General features: G+C 52.0%; 1 protein-coding gene across 1 annotated transcript in view; it reads left to right on the forward strand.

Annotated features, from left to right (window-relative positions):
* The window catches only part of PDS5A (PDS5 cohesin associated factor A), a 1,342,323-nt gene that overhangs the window by 1,240,443 nt on the left and 79,387 nt on the right, over nt 1-22,493 (forward strand). The window contains exon 30 of the mRNA XM_078678314.1: nt 13,329-13,474. Coding sequence (XP_078534440.1) covers nt 13,329-13,474 — 146 coding nt within the window. The remainder of the gene's footprint in view (nt 1-13,328; nt 13,475-22,493) is intronic.

Here is a 22,493-nt window from a genome sequence, read left to right on the forward strand (position 1 = left end):
CAGGTGGAAGTTGAGGTCCCCGAGCAGGATGTAGTCAGCGGAGGGGAGGGCATGCGGGCTGACGAAGTCGGCGATGTCCTCGCTGAATTGTGTGCGTGGTCCCGGGGGTCTGTAGATGAGGGTGCCTCTGAGGGTGGTCTTGGGGTCGATGTGGATCTGGAAGTGCAGGTGCTCGTCGGCTGTGAGGGTGTCGTCGGTGTTGGTTGTGATGCGGATGGAGTTCCTGTGGATGATGGCGATGCCTCCTCCTGTCTGGTTGACACGGTCCTCCGGATGATCTTGTAGCCGTCCGGGATGACGATGGCGATGTCTGGCACTGAGGATGCGTTCATCCAGGTTTCCGTGAGGAAGGCGACGTCTGGGGCTGTGGTGTCGAGCAGGTTCCAGAGCTCGACGGCGTGTCTGTGGACGGAGCGGGTGTTGAGCAGGATGCACTTCAGGTGGCTGCTGTTGTTGCTCGTCGCGGTCTTGGGCACTGCTGGAGTGGTGCAGGTCCGGATGCAGGTGAACTTGCAGGAGTTGCAGCCGAAGGGTCCGTGGGTGCGTCTTGGGGTGGCTCGGTGGCAACCCGGGAGTCGGCCGGCGTTGAGTTCGGTGGCGGTGTAGGTCCGGCGGGTGGGCTGGTGTCGGCGGGAGCCAGGGGTCCTGGCGCTGGGCGCGGTCCAGGCGCGGACGGGCGCAGACGGGCTTACCTTTGGCGCGCCTTCGGCGCACAATCGGCGCGCCCGCTGCGGGGGCGCACGGTCGCCATTTATGGCGAAGTGCAGGGAGGGCGGAGCAGCTGGGAGGCGGGGAGGGCAGAAGGAAGGGGGCGTGTCCACACTCGCGGCGGGATGCGGGAAGCGGGGCGGGTGGGTGCTGGGGAAAACGGCGCAGGGGGGTCAACTAACCAACAAAACAAAGCAGGCAAAAAGAAATAAATACAGATTACAGTACAAATAGAACAGCAGCAGAATGGCAGGAGAGCAACGAGCGGCGGCGGGGGGCGTGGCTAGGCAGAGGGGAGGCACAGCGTGGCTCAGAGCAGTAGCAGGAGGGGGGGCACACGCGACAGCTGGTGGCCATGCGGCGCAGGGGTGTCCTAAGGATAGGTCACACTCACCTGTGCCGCACGGTCACCATTTATGGCCAAGTGCAGGGAGGGCGGAGCAGCTGGGAGGCGGGAGCGGGGAGGGCAGAAGGAAGGGGGCGTGTCCACACTCCCGGCGGCAGGGGGCGGGTGGGTGCTGGGGAAAACAGCGCAGGGGGGTCAACTAACCAACAAAAACAAAACAAAGCAGGCAGCAGGCAAAAAGAAATAAATACAGATTACAGTACAAATAGAACAGCAGCAGAATGGCAGGAGAGCAACGAGCGGCGGCGGGGGGCGTGGCCAGGCGGAGGGGAGGCACAGCGTGGCTCAGAGCAGTAGCAGGAGGGGGGGGCACACGCGACAGCTGGTGGCCGTGCGGCATCTTTTCCTCCAGGCTCCATAGACTTCAACGCGAGAACCCGACACACTTTGACACCTATGCACCCGCAGCCCGTGGGTGAGGTAACGAGAGCATTTCGGTGCTCAAGGGTAGTTTAACTGTCCTAGTGTCCAGTTCCACAGTCGTTTTAGTCCTAACTAGTCAGGATTGTCCGTACTCACCTTTTACTTGAACTGTACTGTCCATAGACGTTGTTACGCATCTCGCGTGTGCATTCACACTCTGCACACGCGTTCCATGGGCCTCCTATTACTTACCTAGTGTTAGTGTAGCGTGGTCCCAACGATCCTACAGCCTCTGGACAGCTCCATTTCCTCTAACAACTTTCACATTCCACTTACTTAGTATATGGTTTGTCGTGCCCCTAGGGCACCATTGTAATTTTGTGCAACTTATCATATTTGTCCTAAGAGATTGTCATGTGCTTAGCCCTCTGACCTCATAAAGAGTTCAGAGGTGTTTGTTATTAATAAATATACTGTTTATTTTCATAACCTGTGTGGTGTCCTTTCATCTGGTATTCAAGGGGTTATATTGTGGTAAAACAGCTGGCTTCACATGCCAAAAGAGTTAAGCCTAAGACTGCTTTGTCCATGCTACCATTAGGATAGCTGGTCTATAAGGTTGACATACAACCAATCACCATAAGGGTTGTTTCGACTGATACAAGGTGATCACTAGAACTAGTGAGCATCATATATATTAGGCCAACTTTTCACACCCTCAAAATGACGTTAAGGATTCTCAGATCCAGGTGTGGAACAAGTTAAAGACATGCAACATTATAAATATGTTTTGCTTAATGAATCTTTCTGAATACACATTTTGTGCATTATTCCACCATCTAGTGGTTCGGTCCAGCTTGCTGTTTATTTTTTTTGTTTTAAGTTTTTTTTGGGGTTTTTTGTGGGCATCATAGGCGACCATTTTGTGTGATGTCCCTCCATTTGTAGTAAGGAGGATGTGCCATTCAGTTTATGCCCTAATTGCCACCACAAGTTTACGCAGAAGGACAGTTATTAGGTCTGCCACTTGTGTCTCCCAGAAGATCACATATCGAAGGGCTGCAAAGCCTGCACTGAGATCCAGCCAGAGACATTCAAGGCCAGAGGAAAATAAAGGTGGGAGCACTACTCAATGGCTTGTCCAGACAGGCACACACCCAGCAGAGCGGAGGTCTACAGCGAAGATGGAAGACAAGAATCTGATGTCGCGCACCATGTCATCAGTTCTGCACGTTGGAATTTCCAAGGCGGTACTCTCTTGGCGACGCTTTTCGTCGCATGTGGAGTTGCGGTCTATTGTACATCTTTCCGCCTATACCACTTCTGCCCAGAGTGCTGAAGAAGATTCAGCACAACCGGGCCCAAGTCAGTCTTGTGGGTCCGGATTGGGCACGAAGATACTGGTATCACGAGCTACTCAACATAGCGGTCGATCCCCCGATCCGACTGCCTCGTCGTAAGGATCTTCTGTCGCAGCAGCAGGGAACGGTCCTCCACCCGAACCTGTCCTGCCTCCATCTGCATGCGTGGAGATTAAGCGGCGACAGTTGACAGCTTTCGATCTTCCTACCGAAGTCTGTGATGTCATTCTGGCAGCCAGACATCCCTCCACTAAGATGGTTTATGCCTGCTGATGGAACATGTTTGTGGCATGGTACACCGCGAAGTATGTGGATCCCCTTTCTGCCCCTCTTTCCGAAGTCCTTCTGTACCTTCTTTCTTTGGCCCAGCAGGGCTCTGCTCTGGGCACTATTAAAGGATATCTTTTGGCCATCTCCGCCTTTCTATGGCTTCCAGATCAGCCACTTTTTAAGTCTCCGGTTGTTAACCACTTCCTGAAAGATATTACGCACACGTTTCCTCCCGTGCTGTTCATTATGCCTCCGTGGGACTTAAACCTTGTCTTAACGTATCTGATGTGCGCTCCCTTCGAGCCCCTTCATAACTGTCCTTTACGTCTTCTCACTCTCAAGACGGCTTTCCTGGTAGCGATCACCTCTGCAATAAGAGTGAGTGAGCTCCAGGCTCTTTCTTCCAAACCTCCCTTCCTTTCTGTTCATCCAGACAAGGTGGTGTTAAGGACCCGTCCTTCTTTTCTGCTCAAGGTGGACACGCCCTTCCACGTCGGGCAGACCATCACTTTGCCCACCTTCTTTCCGCCTCCGCATCCTTTGAAAGAGGAAGAAAGGCTCCACCATCTGGACCCAAAACTTGCGCTCTCGTTCTATCTGAAGCGCACACATCCGTTCCGGGTGAATGATCAACTCTTTGTTGACTACGTGGGCGCCAAGAAATGCCGGGCTCTGCACAAACGAACCATCTCTCGTGGGTCGTTCTGTGTATTAAAGTCTGTTACTCCTTGGCTAAAGAGGAGCCTCCTCTGGGGCTGCGTGCCCATTCTACTAGGGAGACAGCAGCCACTACTGCTTTGGGACGAGGAGTCCCTTTGCAGGATACCTGTCAGGCAGCTATGTGTTCCTCGCTGCATACCTTTACCCAGCATTATTGCCTTGACAGCCAAGTCCGGAGAGACATCTTCTTTGGCCGCTCTGTTCTCCGGGATTTTCTGGTGTGATCTTAGTTCGCAGACCCACCACCGGGGTTGGTATTGCTGGGGTATCTATTCTAAGGTAAGGAATCTAACACTAATGTGTTTCTTTCAGATGAACAAGTTACTTACCTTCGGTAACGATATATCTGTAAGAAACAGTAGTTAGTGTTAGATTCCTTACCGCCCCACCCATCCTCCCTGTTCTGCGAACTGATTTCCAGGGTTAAGGTCATCCCTTTTAGGGCCCTAGTTTTATGCACCAGTGGACAGTGTCTTGAATGGCTCTGCAATCCTGTCGCGGAAAGTCGTGTACAGAACTGACGTCAGCACGCATGGGTGGCGCCTAAGTAGTCTCCGTGACGTCATCTCAGCATATACAATGCCAGCAACGGACGCGGAGCCGCACGACGCCACCTACTGACGCGCAGAGGTACTGCTAGCTAAAAGTTTCCGGATCCAGTCTGATGCCTGGGGATATTCTAATGTAAGGAATCTGACACTAACATGTTTTGTACAGATATATTGTTACCGAAGATAAGTAGCTTGTTCATTACTTTGCATAATCTGAAAGAAACACGTAGCGATAGATTCCTTACCTTAGAATTACCCCCAGGCGTCGGACTGGATCCAGAACGTTTTCATCGGCAGTACCCCTGCGCGTCGGACGGTGACGTCGTGTGGTACCGCGTCCGTCGTAGGCGTCGTTATCGCCGGCATGACGTTGCGGCAGCTACTTAGATGCCGCCCTCGCGTGCCGACATCAGTTTTTTCTTTTTTTCCGTGCCAGTAAGCACACATCCGGGAAGAGCAAGTACCCCATGTCACTTTTGACTGAGTTTTTTCGAGGTCTTCTGTCTCAATTCTTTTGAGTCGATCGACTCCAGGTGTCGTAGGGATGCCCAGCTTTAAGAACTGTGGGGACTGCCACCGCATGATGTCGGTGTTAGACCCACACCGCGTGTGTCTTTACTGCCTTGGGCGCAACCACGACTCCAAGTAGTGCCCCGACTGCCGGATCATGGCGCCGAAGACTTTGCTGGAGCGGTCCCGAAAGTTGCTGGAAGTCCGGCAGTTGGCTCCACGCCACTCAAGGTCCCAGTCCCGTGGGAGGTCGAGGGACCGGTCGCAGAGCCGTCACCATCATTCCTCTGGATGAAAGTGTGAGAAGTTGGCCTGATATATGATGCTCACTAGTTCTAGTGATCACCTTGTATCAGTCCAAACAACCCTTATGGTGATTGGTTGTAAAGTCAACCTTATAGACCAGCTATCCTAGTAGCGTGGACAAAAGCAGTCTTTAGGCTAAACTCTGAATGGCATGTGAAGCCAGCTGTTTTACCACAATATAACCCCTTGAATACCAGATGAAAGGACACCACACAGGTTGTTATAAAAATAAACTGATATTTATTAGTTAACATACACCTCTGAACTCTTTATGAGGTCAGAGGGATAAGCACGTGACAATACTACAAAAGAAATACGAGTTCGCACAATATCTACAAGTGTGCCTGAGGGGCACGGCAAACCATATACTCAAAACAATGGAATGCGAGGAAAGAAAGTACTGTTAGGAGATCCAGAGGCTGGAGGATCGCTGGGACTACGCTACGAACTAGGTAAGTACGGAGCAGGAGGCCCACGGGACTCACGTGCAGAGTGGAAACTCTCACGCGGGATGCGTACCAACGTCTATGGATGCAACAGTTTACAAAGTTACGGATTCTGGACGAACCCGGCTGGATGGAGGGAAAACAACAGTGGACCTGAACACTAGAATAGTGAACACAATCTTCAGTACCTAGAAGCTTTAGTTACCTAACCCACAGGCTGCGGGTGCATAGGGCTGAAGTAGTGTCGGGTTTGCTGCGTTGATCCCGGTGATGCCTGAAACAAGAAGTTGCTGGCAGGCAGCCAGATGGAGGAGTCCGGTGGTTCCAAGGTTGGAACTAGGAAGAAGGAAGTCCTGAAAAGGAAGGGGACAGAGTCTTGGTCACTAGCCAGTGACGGTGCGGGAACCAGGAGCTGTCGCCGCGTTCAGGTGAAGGAGGGGTCGCTTCTCTCTGTAGCTGCGCGGACCAGGAGCTGCTCTTCACGACCAGGCTGGAGGCACGAGCTGTCCCACGTAGTCTGCTGCTGTCGGAGGTGTCAGATCGTCGATCTGGACAACAGGCCTTGGCTAATGCAAGCCACGCGGTGGAACAAAGATGGCGTCTGGTGTGGACCAGGAGGGTCCAAGGTGCTTCTCTTTCACAAGGAAGCAAGGGCCAGTCTGGGGGACCAGACTAGCAGTGTCGAATTCTTCGGGTCGTCGTCTCAGAGGTCACTAGCCAGCCGGCAAGTGACCAGACCACAGGAAAAGCAACAACCAAGCAAAAGGGCCCCATGCAGATCACGGGGATGCTGGGGGCTGGTCTTTGGTGCAGGAGCTGCGTCGGTGTAGGGCTTCTCAGACCCTGATGCACTCACTCGAGGAACCCTCGGGGTCGTGCTGGAAGCGCTGTGCAGGTTTCTTCAAGATGGCCGTCTCCACGTTGCTTGTCGCACCCACGGGTCCCAGCTGTGCTGTGGATGTGGGTAGAGGTCAGAGAGGTCTGGAGGTCCGGGTCTTGTCGAGCTGGATCGTCGGATTCCAGGATGGAAGGACTTTGCAGCAAACCGCACAGAAGCTTGATGGTGCCTGCGAAGCAAGATGGTCACTCCCTGACCATAGGGGAGATTCTTCAGTCTTCTGATAATCAGGAGGTCGAAGGTCAAGAGTTTCTTCGTGGAAGGTTGTCAAGATTAATCTAACTTGGAATGGGACCAGCTCCTACCTTTATTCTCCTAAAGGGGGCTGCACTACGACTAGGTCCCTCCCCTGGGTGGGACCAGGAAGGGGGGTGGTTACACCCCCTATCCTTTGTCCAGTTTCCCGCCAGAGCTGGGGCTGGGATGCCCCAGCAACTGGTTGGAACCGGTGTATGCATGGGGCACCTTGTGTGCCCCAGGCATGTCTCATTCCTTTCAGCCTGGGCCTACCTAATACACAAAATCCTTTCTGGGGTGGTGCTAGCACCTCCCAAGGCAGGAAACCCTTTGTCCAAGCCTCCCTCGCTGGAAGGACTCCCAGCAGCAGGAGGTCAGACTTGTGTCTGTGGTGGCAGCATCCATTTTGTGATGCTAAGGCTCGAGTTAACTTTAACCGGGGTTTCAGTTACATACATGTCGTGTCCCTCTAGAAGGGTGGAATGCTACCCCCGTCGCCAGAATTGGCGAGGGGGTAGTATTCCAACTCGTATGACACCTTACTCGACATGTTTTGATAATGTTATACCAGAGTTAGCATTTAACCGCGAGGATTATAATGCACTTAAGAGTATATGGTATAGCGTTATCATGGAACAGCTATTAGGACTTGGTTCCGCAAGCTGCAAACGGGCTCAGCTCATGCCAGAGCACCATCTCACATAATTCCCAGCACTCTGCCTTCAGGATTGGTAAGGCCTTCTATAGGAGTGACTGATAGGAATATATGTGTCCATTTTAGGTTTAGATATAGTGAACTATATCTAAAGCAAAGGGTGATTACACCACCTTGCCCCAGCTGTCGTGCAGCCAGTTGTCTGTTTTGGATGGCCAGCCAGGGGTGGCATAATACATGCTTCAGCCCCTGGTAGGCCCTGGGTACACCTATGCCCTGGATACCTAAGGTATGCTATACAGGGACTGATAAGGTGGCCCAGTACCAATTGGTAAATGCACCTAAGGTACATGGTGGCCAATTTAGAGAGAGAACAGCTAGGCTGTGGGTCTGATCAGCAGGCCCACAGCCAGGGAAAGTCGTAAACCAGTGAAGCAAAAAGCAAAAATCTGGGGTGGCCATGGGATTGCAGACCCCACTCTCCTACACAAAGTCTTCGCACTTGGGGTCAGGTAAGTCGAAGCATTCCAAGAAGATGCCAAAGAAGCGTTGTCGCTCTTCAAATTCCCCTCGCCCTACGTGGCTAAGGGTGCGGGTGGTGCCACCCCGCAGTTCCGGCGGAGCCTGCAACGTCGCTACCCGCCCTTTATAGGTCAATTGTTGATACCTACTCAGGTGCAAGACTTCCTTGCTGCCATGGGCCGACTCTTTGGCCCGTCTGGCCCCGCCAGTGCACCTACGGGCCCCGCAGGCCCGACTTGGGGTCCTACCATTCCATCGCCGGCAGCTCTGGCCCCGGCGCCGCAGGACCCCCCCTGGATCCGGATTTGGTTCCCGGCGACACCAGTTGACCTCAAAACACCTCCACCAGTGTCGACCCCTCCTCCGGCACCACCTCCCACGTGGACCGGTGCTACCGCCGACGTCAGCCCCTGTTTCAGCCCCGACCCGGACACAACTCGATTCCGACGGAGCCATTTTACCCCTATGTGCATCCTCCTTATTTTCAGCCTGTTTCGCTGACTTCGTAGGAAAGGAGAGGACTGGATGGGTCTGAGGACCCTCTCACACAACAGTGTGACTGCGATCCGGACTGTACAGAGGACTTGGGGGATGCCAGTGGTCCTGACACCTCACCTGACCTTGGCATGCTGTCTCCTCCTACCGTGGCTACGAAGGATGCAGCCAGTTATGCAGTGGTGTTGCGTAGGGCAGCTGAGACCCTCTACCTCAAACTCCCTACAGTAGCCGTCAGGACTAACCTCCAGACAAAAGTGCTTCAGCCGGCGGCAACCTCTTCGGAGCCCTTGCTGCCTCTTGATGCGCACTTTCGGACGTTCTTTTGGGCACTTGGTCCAGGCCGAAACAGAGGGGGCTCATGTGGAGGCCTGAAAGAGGGGGGGTCGCCTGGCTCCGGGCAACCCCCTCTTTCTCTCCTAACACCCCACTCCTGAGACCTTGGTTGTCCAAGCCTCTGCTTCCCAGAGAGTGTTCCCTTCCGCACTTCCAGATAGCGAATCCAAGAAGTTGGAGCAGCTTGGCAAGAAGCTGTTTTCATCTGCCATCTTCGGGAGGAAGAACACTGCATGCCTCTTGGGGCGTTATTCCCACTCTGTGTGGGACACGGTTGCGCTGGTGCTGCCCAACTGTCCGGCGGAGGCACCGACCGTACTTTCACAAGCTGTAGCAGCTGGGAGAGATGCAGCTAAGTTCAAAATTAGTTTTGGGCTTGTTACCGACTGTAGGAGAATAGGGTCTGCTTCCTATGGTCACCCCCACTTTTTGCTTTTGCTTTACTGGTTTTCGACTTAGATGTGGCTGTGGGCCTGCTAATCAGACCACAGCCCAGATGCACTCTCTCTAAATTTACACCATGTACTCTAGGTACATACACAATTGGGAATTGGTACACCTTGTCAGCCCCTGTAGAAGTGTACCCTATGTACTCAAGGCATTGGTGTAACCAAGGCCTACCAGGGGCTGCAGCATGTATTACGCCACCCCTGGCTGGCCATCCAAACTGACACAACTGGCTGATCACTCAGCTGGGGCAAGGTTGTGTAATCACCCCTTGCTTAGGTATAGTATTCCTATATCTACCCTTAATATATAGACACGCAGTAGCCTATAAGTCACTCCTATGGCAGGCCTTAACAATCCTGGAGGCAGAGTGCTTGGTTATGTGTGAGATTGTGCTCTAGCATGAGCTGAGCCTGTCTGCAGCTTTCGGAACCATGTCCTTATAGCTGTTCTATGATATTGCCATACCATATACTTTAAGTGCATTATGAACCTCGCGGTTGAATGCTAACTTTGGTTTGGCTTTATCCAAACATGTCGTGTAAGGTTTCATACGCTTTGGAATACTACCCCCTCGCTGCTGCCACCGACACAAGTCTGACCTCCTGCTGCTGGGAGTCCTTCCAGTCACGGAGGTTTGGACAATAGGTTTCTTGCCTGGAGAGGTGCGAGCACCACCCCAGACAGGACTTTGTGTATTGGGACAGGGCGGGCTGAATAGATTGAGACACTGCCTGGGGCACTTTAGGTGCTCCATGCATACCCCAGTTCAAACCGGTTGCTGGTGCACTCCAGCCCCAGCTCTGGCGCGAAACTGGACAAAGGATAGGGTGGTCCCACCCATAGGAGGGACCTAGAAAGTAATCCAGCCCCTTTTAGTGGTATAAAGGTAGGAGCTGAGTCCTGAGACTTTAGATTAATCCTGAACCAAAACTTGACACGAAACTCTGGACCTTAGACATTCTGCTGAATCTCCCTTGTGGCCGAGGAGTGACCACCCTGGGCAACCAGGCACCATCCAGCAAATCAACGGCTTGCTTAGTCTTCGTTCCCGCCGGAACCCGAGCACAGAGTCTGACAAGACCCAGACTTCCAGACCTCTCTGACCCTCTCTTCACGACTGCAGCATAGCTGAGATCCGTGGTGGCGACGATACACGTGGGACCGGACATCTTGAAAAGCCTGCAACTTGCTAACTGTGCAGCTCCTGAGGCATCCTCGAAGCTGTGCACTGGGAACTGAGAAACCCCGAACCCGAGCTCCATCTGCACCGAAGATCAGCCCTCCACACTCCGCGAGTTCTGCGTGGGGCCCTTCTTCTTGTGTTCTGCTCGACGCGTTGTCCGGTTGCTGGCCCGTTGGCTAGTAGCCTCTGTGACGACAATCCTTTTGAATCACATCGCTGGTCTGGTTGCTCCAGACTGGCCCTTGCCTCCCTGCAAAGGTGAGGCACCTCAGACCTTGCTGGTCTGCACCAGAAGCCTTCTTTGAATCCTGCGTGGGTTGCCTTTGCCAAGGCTCGTTGACTCCAATCCGGAAGTAGACCCCTCCATTTGCGAAAACCTTCGTGGGACAGCTCCTCTGCAGCACCTGGTCGTCGTCGACGCCTCCTGGTCCGCGTGGTTGAAGAGACAAGCTTCAAGACAGCACCTGATTGCTCCTCGACATCGTCTGGTTCCTTCCTGGTTCCACCCGGTCACTGGCTAATGACTCAGACTCTGTCCCCTCTGCTTTCAGGTCCTCTTCATCTTCGATCCACCCTTGGATCCACCCGGACATCTTCCTCCTGGTCACCTGCAGCATCTTTCTTCAAGGGCTCCACAGGACTCAACGGCGAAACCAGACACATCTTCACACCTATGCACCCACTGTCCGTGGGTGAGGTAATGTGAGTACTTCGGTGCTCCCAAGGGTATTGACTATCCAAGTGTCTAGGTTTTTAGTTGTTTCCTCCTAGCTAAACCGGAAGTGTCCTAAATCCTTCTAACTCTAACTTCTAAGTTCCCATTGACTTTGCATTGACTCACGCGTGTGTGTTAAGACACTGCACGCGCCGCCTGTGGGCCTCCTACTTCTAAACTAAGGTTCAGATAGTGTAGCCCCAGCAATTCCCTAGGCCCTAGGCCTTTCCTTTTCTCGTAACGTGGTAATTATACCACTTTCCTAATACATGGTTTGCTTCGCCCCTAGGGCCTAACTGTAAATTGTGCAATTTAACGAATTCTGCCTAAGCATCTTATGTGCTTTTGCCTCTGATCTCATAAAGAGTTCAGAGGAGTGTGTTCGTAAATAAATACATATATATTTTATATATATCCTGTGTGGTGTCCTTTCATTTGATATTCAAGGGGTTACATATGGTAAAACAGCTGGCTTTACACGCCCTCAAGAGTCTTTTAGCCTAAGACTGTTCTGTCCACGCTACTACTAGGATAGCTGGTCTATAAGGTTGACTTACAACCATCACCATAAGGGTTGTTTGGACTGGTGCAAGGTGATCACTAGAATAGTGATCATCATATACCAGGCCAACTTCTCAAAGTTACAATATGTCCCTACATAAACTTTATATGCAGTGAGTAAGTGCTCCCAGTGTGTATATGGTAAAACAATTACAACGCAATCTCATTGATAGAATTAAACCAATTTTTAACATGGGGACCCTGCGAGGTGAGGGTAGGAGGGTGGGGGACGGTTGTCCGCATGGGGCGCGGAGTAAGTTAAATTAATTGGACTAACTGTAGCTTCATGCAATTGGGCTCGTTGTGGTAAACTTACTCTTAGTAGGTAGTCACTATCTAGGGGGAGTAGAGCCTTAGTCACTGTAGTCTTACGCATAGGTGGGCTGTGTAGCCCTGTTGATGTAGGAAAGGCATTAGATAGTGGCTGCGTATGAGTCATGAATTATGCAGGCTGGCATGGTTGCTATTCACTCGGGTAACATCTGAAATGGCGTCAAGGTTATACTGCTTTCAGTCAGAGGCAGCGTGATTTCTGAAAACCTTCAAGGATTTAAGCAGTGGAGGCAAAATCAGGTCAGTTGGCTATATAGTGGTACCTAACTTGGGAAGTAAAGGGTTGGTGCTCATGCTGTTTACATTATTTGTGCTGGTTTTAGGTCCTAAATGGCTTTACAATGATCCTGTTTCTAGCAGGCATGAGTCCCTAGGGAAACCGGGATTCAAGCTGTGGACGTTAGGTAGAATCAGGTTATATAGTAACTACAAGGCTTGGGACTATAAGGGTTTTTGGGTGGGGAGGCTTGCCGCTTACTTCTTGCAGGAGCAGGTTGCTGGTTGAGGAGGAGTGGGGGGTGTTTGCTCCCTTACTGATTAATTGTCTAGTTTAAATTGAAATTTTCATTACTCCTTCGGGGTCTTCTTACTCTGGACCCACCGAGGTCAACCATGAACCATTGTTCCCTTTTAAACATGTAGACAGTATGAGGCTATTTAAGTTTCTTTGATCTGCCTGAAAAGGTGGTGGATGAGATTTTCGGAGCGAGCTGCCCTTCTACCAAATCTGATTAGTCTGGGCATTGATTACATTTTTATCTGGGTACCAGAAGGTGGAAGTTAACACCCCCCTCAAGCCTGCTGTATTGATTTTTGCACTTTTCTTGGACCAGCATGGCTTTGCTGTGGACCCAGTTAAGTATGCGAATCATAGGCCCTTTTGACTTTCCTTTGTTTACCAGGTGGGCCATTCTTGTATTTTCTGAAGGGACTGGTCCAATTGTTTTCCCTTCTCTCCTTGGAATGCCTCTGTTGAACCTTAAGCACTTAAATGTGGTGTACGAGCTCTTAACATCCACCCACTCTACCTTTGTAGTGCAGTGGACGTGAACAGTTCATCCACTTCTGTGCTAAGGAAAAAGTCCCTCTGATGCTGGACTAGAAAGTTCTTTTTTAAAACTAATTTTGGGTAATGAGGGTACAGCTTGTAGAAGATGAACTAAATATTTAAATTAGTTTTTATGTTTAATTGAACTGTGTGTCGTCTAGTGATATGACAATAGTATAAGTTGAAAAAAGGCCTTGCTAGCTTATCTGTTTGTTCTACATTTAAAAATTATTATAATTTCTTCTCTCTTCTAGCCAAAACCTGCTGGGGTGCTTGGAACTGTAAACAAACCATTATCTGCAACTGGAAGAAGGCCTTATACTAAGTCTGTTGTATCTGACACTTCAAATACCATTTGTCTAACCCTGGAAGCAGTTTCTCCAGAGAACAACAGATCAAGGTTCGTATTAAATGCATAGTTAAGAATAAAAAAATATATATATTGTATCTTAAACTACAAACCTATTTCTAATGTCATGTTCAAAGTGATTCTGATGCAAAATAAAACCAGCTTAAAGAGCAGATTTGTGGGAAGTAAACTTGCTGTCCTGACGTGAGCATGTAGTGGCCAATCTGAAAGATAACTTGTGAAAAAGGAATGCGAGGGCTGTGGCTGACTACATGTTGATGGGGCTGAATAGAGAAGCTACTTCTGACCTTCATGTAGCAGCCAAGTGGACTAGTGGGAGATAGATGGATAGATAGATAGATTAGTTCTGGATTCCTCACCTTAGAATTACCCCCAGGCGTCAGACTGGATCTGGATAAATGTTTTTTTTTTCCTCCACATTACCTCTGCGCGCCGATAGGTGGCGTCTGTCGACTCCCTGTTCGTCGTTGGCGTTGTGGTCACCGGAATGACGTCGCGGTATCTACTTAGACGCCGCACGCTGACGTCCTTTTTTTTTTCCTCGCCAGCCAGCGCAATTTTGGAGAGAGTGGTACCTCGAGTCACTTTTTGACTCAGTTTTTGCGACTTTTGTCGACATCTTTTTTTTTTTTTTAGTGATTCGACTCCTGGTGTATGTAGGAATGTCACATCGGACCGGCTTCAAGGCTTGCGACTCCTGGCGCAAATTGATGTCGGTCACGGACCTGCAACTTGTGTGCCTTTGGTGCTTGAAGTGCGACCATGACTCGAAGTCGTGGTCCGACTGCCGGGCCATGAACCCGAAGTCTTTGTGGGAGCTTCTCGAGGCCGGGCAGTCCGCTCCGCGCTTTTCGAGGTCCCGGTCGAGCGGCAGGTCACGGGACCAGTCACGGAGCCACCACCACCACTCCTCAGCGAAGTCTTCGTCTTCGGGTAAGTTAAAGAAGCATCGCCTCTCTTCGCGTTCTCCTTGTCCGTCGGCTGACATGACGTGGGAAGTGGAAGGTAGTCGTCCGGCTCTGCCCGTGGAGTCTGTTGGCTTGACTCCGGCCTTTCCTCCGTTTCTGGGTTCCGGAGCGACCCTGCCCAGCTTCACAACTTTTACGAAGCCTTACATTTCATCTTCGGGCAGCCCGACTCTGGCGTGCACTCGGGCCCCGCTGACTCGGTTGGTGGCTCTAGGCCTTCAATGCCGGCGGCTTCGGTGCCACAGGGCCCCCAAGGATCCAGGCCTGGATCCGGATCGGCGCCGGTTGACCCCTTGACACCTCCACCACCGAATCCAGTGACGACATCCCCGCCACCTCCGACGCCAGTTGTTTCACCAGCCGCCTTCTGCCCCGGCCTCCCCCTTGATAGGGACACAGAGCAGGACCAACGTCGTCCAATGTCGGGACCGGCGCTGTCTGGTATTTTTGTACCCCTGTTATCTCCTGATGTTTCCTACCGCCCTGAGTGGCTGCCAGGAGAGGGTGAGTAGGACTGGGAGGGGTCTGTGGACCCTCTTGCATACCAGTTAAAGGATCCAGACTGGAAAGAGGAGTTGGTTGATGTCAGTGGTCTGGACACCTTCCCAAACATTGGCATGCTTTCTCCTCCTACCGTGGCTACGGAGGAGGGTGCATCTTACGTAGTGGTGTTGCATAGGGCGGCAGAGGCTGTAAACCTCGAGCTTCCTACTGTGGCAGTCAGGACTAACCTCCTGACCGAGGTGCTTCGGCCGGCAGCATCTTCTGCTGCCTTTCAATGAGGCCATCACGGACATCCTTTTTGGCACTTGGTCCAACCCCAGCAGAGGGGCTCCTGTAGATTGCCCAACGCCACCGCCCAGCCCTATTTTCCTCTCTCACCACCCACTCCTGAGAGCTTGGTAGTCCAAGCCTTGACTTCCAAGGGTGCATTCCTTAAAGCACCACCTGATAGGGAATACAAAAAGCTGGACCACCTTTGGAAGAAGAGGTTTTCTTCCTCCAACTTGGGACTGCGGTCGGTGAACACTGCATGTCTCTTGGGCCGTTACTCCCACTCGGTGTGGGACATGGTTTCGCAGGTACTGCTACATTGTCCAGAGGATGCCCAGGCTGTGCTCTCCTTTGCAGTTGCCGAAGGTAGAGACGCAGCGAAGTTCGCCATCCGATGTGGGCTGGACACCGCCGACTCACTAGGCAGGACAATTTCAACGTCGGTAGCCCTTACACGCACTGCCTGGTTGAGGTCTACTGGCTTTTTGGGCGATGTCCAAGCTACGTTTTTTTTGGACATGCCCTTTGATGGCCGTCGCTTGTTTGACAACAAGGCGGACAACGCGTTTAAGCGTTTTCAGGACTCCAGGGCTACTTGCCAGGTCCTTGTGCTTCACATCCACATCCCGCCTAGTGCAGTCTGCCTTTCGCCCCTTTTGTGGTTACGGATGGGGTGCTCCACCACTTTCCGCCCAGAGTGACAGGCCTGCGCAAGCTGTCCAGCTTATGCGTGGCCAGGGACATGGGACCCACTGTCGTGGGTTTGGGGGCCGGGTCAGTCCACCAGCGCCCCCGCTTGCAGCAGCCTCCAAGCCCTCCTAGTTTGACCTTTCAGGGCCACCTTTCACCAGTGGGCAGCAGGATTCGCCCTCATCTCCACTGGCTCAAAGTCACGTCGGACAGGTGGGTTTTGCAGATATTTCGAAGGGGATACTCCCTCCCCTTCGAAACTACCCCTCCATCCATGCCACCTCAGACCCATCTCATATCGGAAGATCACTTAGCCCTTCTCCAACAGGAAGTGGCCAAGGGAGCCATTGAGCGGGTTTCTGCCCCAGACGAAGGTCGCGGTTGTTATTCCCACTACTTTATGGTACCCAAGAAGGACAAGGGTCTGTGTCCTATCTTGTAACTCCGAAACGTCAATCTTTTGCTCCAGAAGGAGAAGTTCAGAATGTTGACCCTGGCTCAGATCCTGTCTGCTCTCGACCCTGGAGACTGGATGGTAGCGTTGTTACTTTCAGGATGCTTATTTTCACATCCTCGTCCTGCCGACCCATTGGGTTTACCTACGGTTCACGGCAGGCCACGAGCACTTTCAGTTTACTGTGCTTCCCTTCAGACTTACCAGTGCTGCTCGGCTGTTTACAAAAGTGATGGCGATGGTCTCCGCTCATCTGCGCAGTCCACTGTACCAGTCATTCCCTTTCTCGACGACTGGCTGTTGAAGGCGGGCACTGTAGGAGAGTGGGGTCTGCAATCCTATGGTCACCCCTGATTTTTGCTTTTTGCTTCACTGGTTTACGACTTTCCCTGGCTGTGGGCCTGCTAATCAGATCCCACAGCCTAGCTGTTCTCTCTCTAAATTGACATCCATGTACCTTAGGTGCATTTACCAATTGGTACTGGGCCACCTTATCAGTCCCTGTACCCAGGGCATAGGTGTAACCAGGGCCTACCAGGGGCTGAAGCATGTATTACACCACCCCTGGCTGGCCATCTAAAACAGACACAACTGGCTGCACGACAGCTGGGGCAAGATGGTGTATTCACCCTTTGCTGTAGATATAGTATACCTATATCTAACCTTAAAATGGACACATATATTCCTATCAGTCACTCCTATGGCAGGCCTTATCGATCCTGAAGGCAGAGTGCGTGGAATTATGTGAGATGGTGCTCTGGCATGAGCTGAGCCCGTTTGCAGCTTGCGGAACCAAGTCCTAATAGCTGTTCCATGATAACGCTATACCATATACTCTTAAGTGCATTATAATCCTCGCGGTTAAATGCTAACTTTGGTATAACATTATCAAAACATGTCGAGTAAGGTGTCATACGAATTGGAATACTACCCCCTCGCCAATTCTGGCGACGGGGGTAGCATTCCACCCTTCTAGAGGGACACGACATGTATGTAACTGTGAACCCCGGTTAAAGTTAACTCGAGCCTTGGCATCACAAAATGGATGCTGCCACCACAGACACAAGTCTGACCTCCTGCTGCTGGGAGTCCTTCCAGCGAGGGAGGCTTGGACAAAGGGTTTCCTGCCTTGGGAGGTGCTAGCACCACCCCAGACCGGATTTTGTGTATTGGGTAGGACAGGCCTGAAAGGAATGAGACATGCCTGGGGCACACAAGGTGTCCTGTGCATACACCGGTTCAAACCAGTTGCTGGGGCATCCCTGTCCCAGCTCTGGCGCGAAACCGGACAAAGGAGAGGGGGTGTAGCCACCCCCCTTCCTGGTCCCACCCAGGGGAGGGACCTAGTCAGTAGTGCAGCCCCCTTTAGGAGAATAAAGGTAGGAGCTGGTCCCATTCCAAATTAGATTATCCTGAACAACTTTACTAGAAGAAACTCTGGACTTCGACGTTCTGCTCCACAGAAGACTGAAGAATCTCCCTTGTGGGCAAGAAGTGTCCACCCTGCAACTGTAGGCACCATCAAGCGTCCAGCGGCTTCACTTTGTCGTCTTCCCTCGAGGATCCAGACTTCAGAGCCCGACGAGACCCGGATTCCCAGACCTCTCCGACCTCTACCTACATCTGCAGCACAGCTGAGATCCGTGGGTGCAACGAGACACGTGGGACCGGCCATCTTGAAAGAAACTGCACTTCGCTTTCTGATAGATACATCTGCCGTGTGGATTCCTCACCTTGTGAATATCCCCTTGCGTCAGCAACATTCGGAAATTCTTTTGTAGCTTCGCGCCGACGTGGATCCGGACGTCACAGAGGCACGGCATCGCACGCGACCTCGCTGACGTCACCGGCGCCTATAACAGGCCCACGCCGGCGTGATGACATCAGTTCCCTTTTTTCCGCGTCGTCGATGCTAACGGTTTTCAGGGATCGTGTAGTAGCTTACGGTAACTTTGTTACTATTTCTTCGTAATTGTGTCTTTCTTACATTCTCTTAGAGATGTCGTCGAAGAAGACGGGATTTAAAGCCTGCGGTGAATGTGGCAAGACCATGTCAATCACCGACCCCCACGAATGCTGTGTATGGTGTTTGAGTTCGGACCACGATGTCGAGGACTGTTCCTGCTGTAAGAAGATGACTCCAAAAGCCTTAAGAGAGAGGGAGACAAAGCTCCTTATGGCGAAACTCAAGAGCAAAAAAGCTAAGAAGTCGTCAAAATCTCGATCTCGTCGGTCGAGGTCGATGTCTCGTTCGAGGTCACACTCGGAGTCATCGTCAGCACACGCTTCGAAGTCATCGAAGAAGAAACACAGAAGGAAGTCCCATGAGTCACGTCATCACTCTGGGAAAGACTCTAGCTCGAAACCGAAGTCCCAGATCAAGCTCGTGTGTAAAGAAGTGGAGGTTTCGGAGTCGGAACATGAAGAGGCTGTGCATCCAGTTTCACCCGAGCCTCAGGAACAGGTCCAATCTCCGATTCCATCAAATCCTTCTGGTCAGGAGGATGAAGGTGAGGAGCAGGGGGCTGGTGGAGCCGAAGTTCCGGCACCCGATGGTTCATCGACTCCGGCTCCGGCGCCCGAAGAAGAGGTCGACGTCGTATCGACTCCGCCTCCCCGGGAACATCCGAGAGGTCCGTATCCTGAGTTTCCGACTCCAGGTCAGGATCCTTCCCAGTTCCTGAACGCCATGTATGGTGTATATTCAAGGGCAATGTTCCCGTCTGGTGCACCTGTTGGTCCCACGGGTCCTATGGCCTTTAACCTAGGGGTTCCGCAGGCGTATGCCCCTGCACCCTTCATGCCCTTTATGCCGGCTCTACCGCCGCATTGGCATTTTCCGACACCACCGGTGTCGTCGACGCCGAAGCGCACGACGCCGGCTCCATCGACGCCGATCCCATCGACGCCGATACCCGTGACTCCGAGGCAGGATTCTGTCCGACCTCGTGTCGAGAAGCCTCGTCCGACGTCGGGCTCGACGCCGGCAGCGACCCCGTCGGAGTCGATTCCGAATCCTTTAACTTCGATTGTGAAAGAAAGGTCTCGGAGAAAGGCCCAGAGACTTTTAGAAGAGGAAAAATATGGGTATTCTGACACTGAGGAAGGAGAATTACAGGATTCTGAGGATCCCTTTGATGAGTTAGGTGAAGCCAGTGGTCTTGAACTGTCACCTGAATGGGAGTTGGCTTCTGTATCGAATGCTCCATCTAAGGATGTGGTGCCTTACCACACTGTGATTAAGAAGGCAGCGAGTTTACTAAATATAACTCTGCCTACAGCTGACTATAAACCCAATATTTTAACTGAGGTACTTCATTCACCCTCATCTGTGATCGAGCCTATGTTACCATTCAACGAGGCGTTGTCTGAACCTGTCTATGAGGTCTGGAAGAAACCCTTGACTGCTCCAGCGGTTTCTAGAACGGTAGCAAGAAGATATAGAGCTGCACCGGATGACCCTGCATTTTTAACAACGCATCCTCTTCCTGAGAGTTTGGTAGTGCAGGCTGCCTGTTCTAAAAAATCTGCTGGGGCATTTCCACAGGTTCCTGGAGACAAGGAATCCAGGAAACAGGACCAAAATGCTAAAAAGGTTTTTTCATCAGCCAGCATGGCATTGAAGTCAACCAATGCTACGTGTTTGATGGGGAGATATATCCATGCTTTGATGGACTCTGTCAAACAACTCATTCCAAAGGTTCCTGAGGATGACAGGAAGGATTTTCAAGAAGTAATCTCGGACACCCAAGCGGCTGCGAGACAGGTCATCCAGAGTGGTTTGGACACTGCAGACTCGGTGGCAAGAGTCATGGGTTCCTCTGTGGCTACTAGGAGAGCTGCTTGGCTCAAATCTTCGGAGTTTTCTGCTGATGTCCAGTCTGCTTTAATGGACTTACCCTTTGATGGTTCAGGTCTGTTTGGAAAGAAGGCTGATACTGCCTTGGAACGTTTTAAGGACAGTAGGGCCACTGCAAAATCTTTAGGCCTTCAATCCAGAGGTACTACCGGAAGACGTTTCAGAGGATTAGGCCGATCTTCCTTTCGATCTTACAGATCATTCCAGCAGCAGCAGCCTCAGCAGCAGCAGCAGAACACGCTGTACAAGTCGTACAGAGGCAGACAAAGACCCCGTCCTAGAGGTCGTCAAGCTTCCTCCTCCTCCTCCTCCTCCTCCCCTTCCCAACCCCCGGCCAACGCAGCAAAGCAGCCCTAGATCCGCCATTCTGGATCATGTGGGCCCAGTAGGGGGTCGGCTTACTCATTTTCTACAAGATTGGGAATTTATAACATCGGATCTTTGGGTTTTCAATCTTGTAGAGAATGGGTATGCTCTTCCTTTCCAGGAATTCCCTCCCAATTACCCTCCTTGCCAGGGTTATTGTTCAGAAGACCACCTGCTTCTCTTGCAGGAAGAAGTCCTGGCATTATTTCGAAAGGGTGCAATAGAGGTGGTTCCAGAGCAGGAAAGGGGTCAGGGGTGCTACTCCCGGTATTTCCTGATCCCCAAGAAAGATGGCAGACTTCGGCCAATCCTGGACCTCAGGATTTTGAACCTTTACCTGAAGCAGGAAAAGTTCAAAATGCTCACTCTTGCACAGGTTCTTCAGGCGCTGTTGGAAGAGGACTGGATGGTGTCGATCGACTTGCAAGATGCGTATTTTCATATTACCATCTTGAAGTCTCACAGAAAGTATCTCCGTTTCACGGTTGGGTCACAGCATTACCAGTTTGTGGTCCTTCCGTTTGGCCTTACTACTGCACCTCGAGTCTTCACCAAGGTGATGGCAGTGGTGGCAGCTCATCTCAGGAGAACGGGGATTCATGTATTTCCGTATCTAGACGACTGGCTGATCAAAGCGGAGTCGCCAGAGAAGGTGCTCCATCATCTGCAAGAGACAACTCAGTTGTTGCACAGGTTGGGTTTTTCGATAAATGTACCCAAGTCTCACCTGGTGCCCTCACAGCGCAACCTGTTCATAGGTGCGGTACTGGACACAACCGTATGTCGTGCATTCCCTCCCCCTCAAAGAATTAGCGACATACGGGAGATGATTCCTTTATTTTACAATGGAGCGGTCGTTCCAGTCCTGAAGGTCCTTCGCCTACTCGGTCTGATGGCTTCATGCATTCTGTTGGTCAACCATGCACGCTGGCACATGAGGGCACTCCAGTGGTGCCTCCGCAGGCAGTGGTATCAGCACAACGGAGATCTCGGGGAGTCAGTGAGGATCTCCAGGGAAGCTGCAGCGGATCTGTCTTGGTGGAGCGTGGAAGGCAATCTGTCACAAGGAAAGCCTTTTCAACTTCCTCCAGCGGTGGCCACAGTGATAACGGATGCATCCACTCTCGGGTGGGGTGCTCATCTGGGAGACCTGGAGGTCAAGGGTCTTTGGTCTCCAGAGGAAAGGTTGCTTCACATCAACCTTCTAGAATTGCGGGCGATACGTTTGGCACTCAAGGCCTTCCTCCCTTCCCTTCGCGGTCAGTCAGTCCAGGTCCTGACGGACAACACGACCGCGATGTGGTACATCAACAAGCAGGGAGGAGTGGGGTCGCAGTGTCTCTGCAGAGAGGTTCTGCGTCTCTGGTCCTGGGTTCAGGACCATCAGATTTGTCTGATGGCAAATCATCTGGCCGGGGTTCTGAACGTTCGTGCAGACAGTCTCAGTCGGCAGTTCTCTGCCGATCACGAGTGGAGGCTTCACCCGGAGGTGGTTCACGACATCTTTCAGATGTGGGGGACACCTCGGGTGGACCTGTTCGCCACTCACGAGAATGCTCACTGCCTGTCATTCTGCAGTCTCCAGTATCCGATGCAAGGAGCCTTGGGGGACGCGTTTCAGTTGAGTTGGGACTCGCAGCTCCTTTACGCGTTTCCTCCCATACCCTTGATTCCTCGGGTTCTGAGGAAGATTCGCCAAGACCGGGCCCGTCATATTGATCGCCCCGGATTGGCCAAGAAGGGTGTGGTATTCAGACCTTCTCCACCTCTCCTCTCACCCGCCGCTCCGTCTCCCTTACAGGGCAGATCTCCTCTCTCAGATGGAGGGGCAGGTTCTACACCCCCACCTCCAGACCTTACACCTTCATGCCTGGAGATTGAGCGGGACAACCTGATTTCTTTTTCTCTCCCTCACGATGTGGTGGATGTCATTTTGTC

Source organism: Lissotriton helveticus, chromosome 2_2 (genome assembly GCF_964261635.1).
Source record: "Lissotriton helveticus chromosome 2_2, aLisHel1.1, whole genome shotgun sequence".
Lineage (NCBI taxonomy): Eukaryota > Metazoa > Chordata > Amphibia > Caudata > Salamandridae > Lissotriton > Lissotriton helveticus.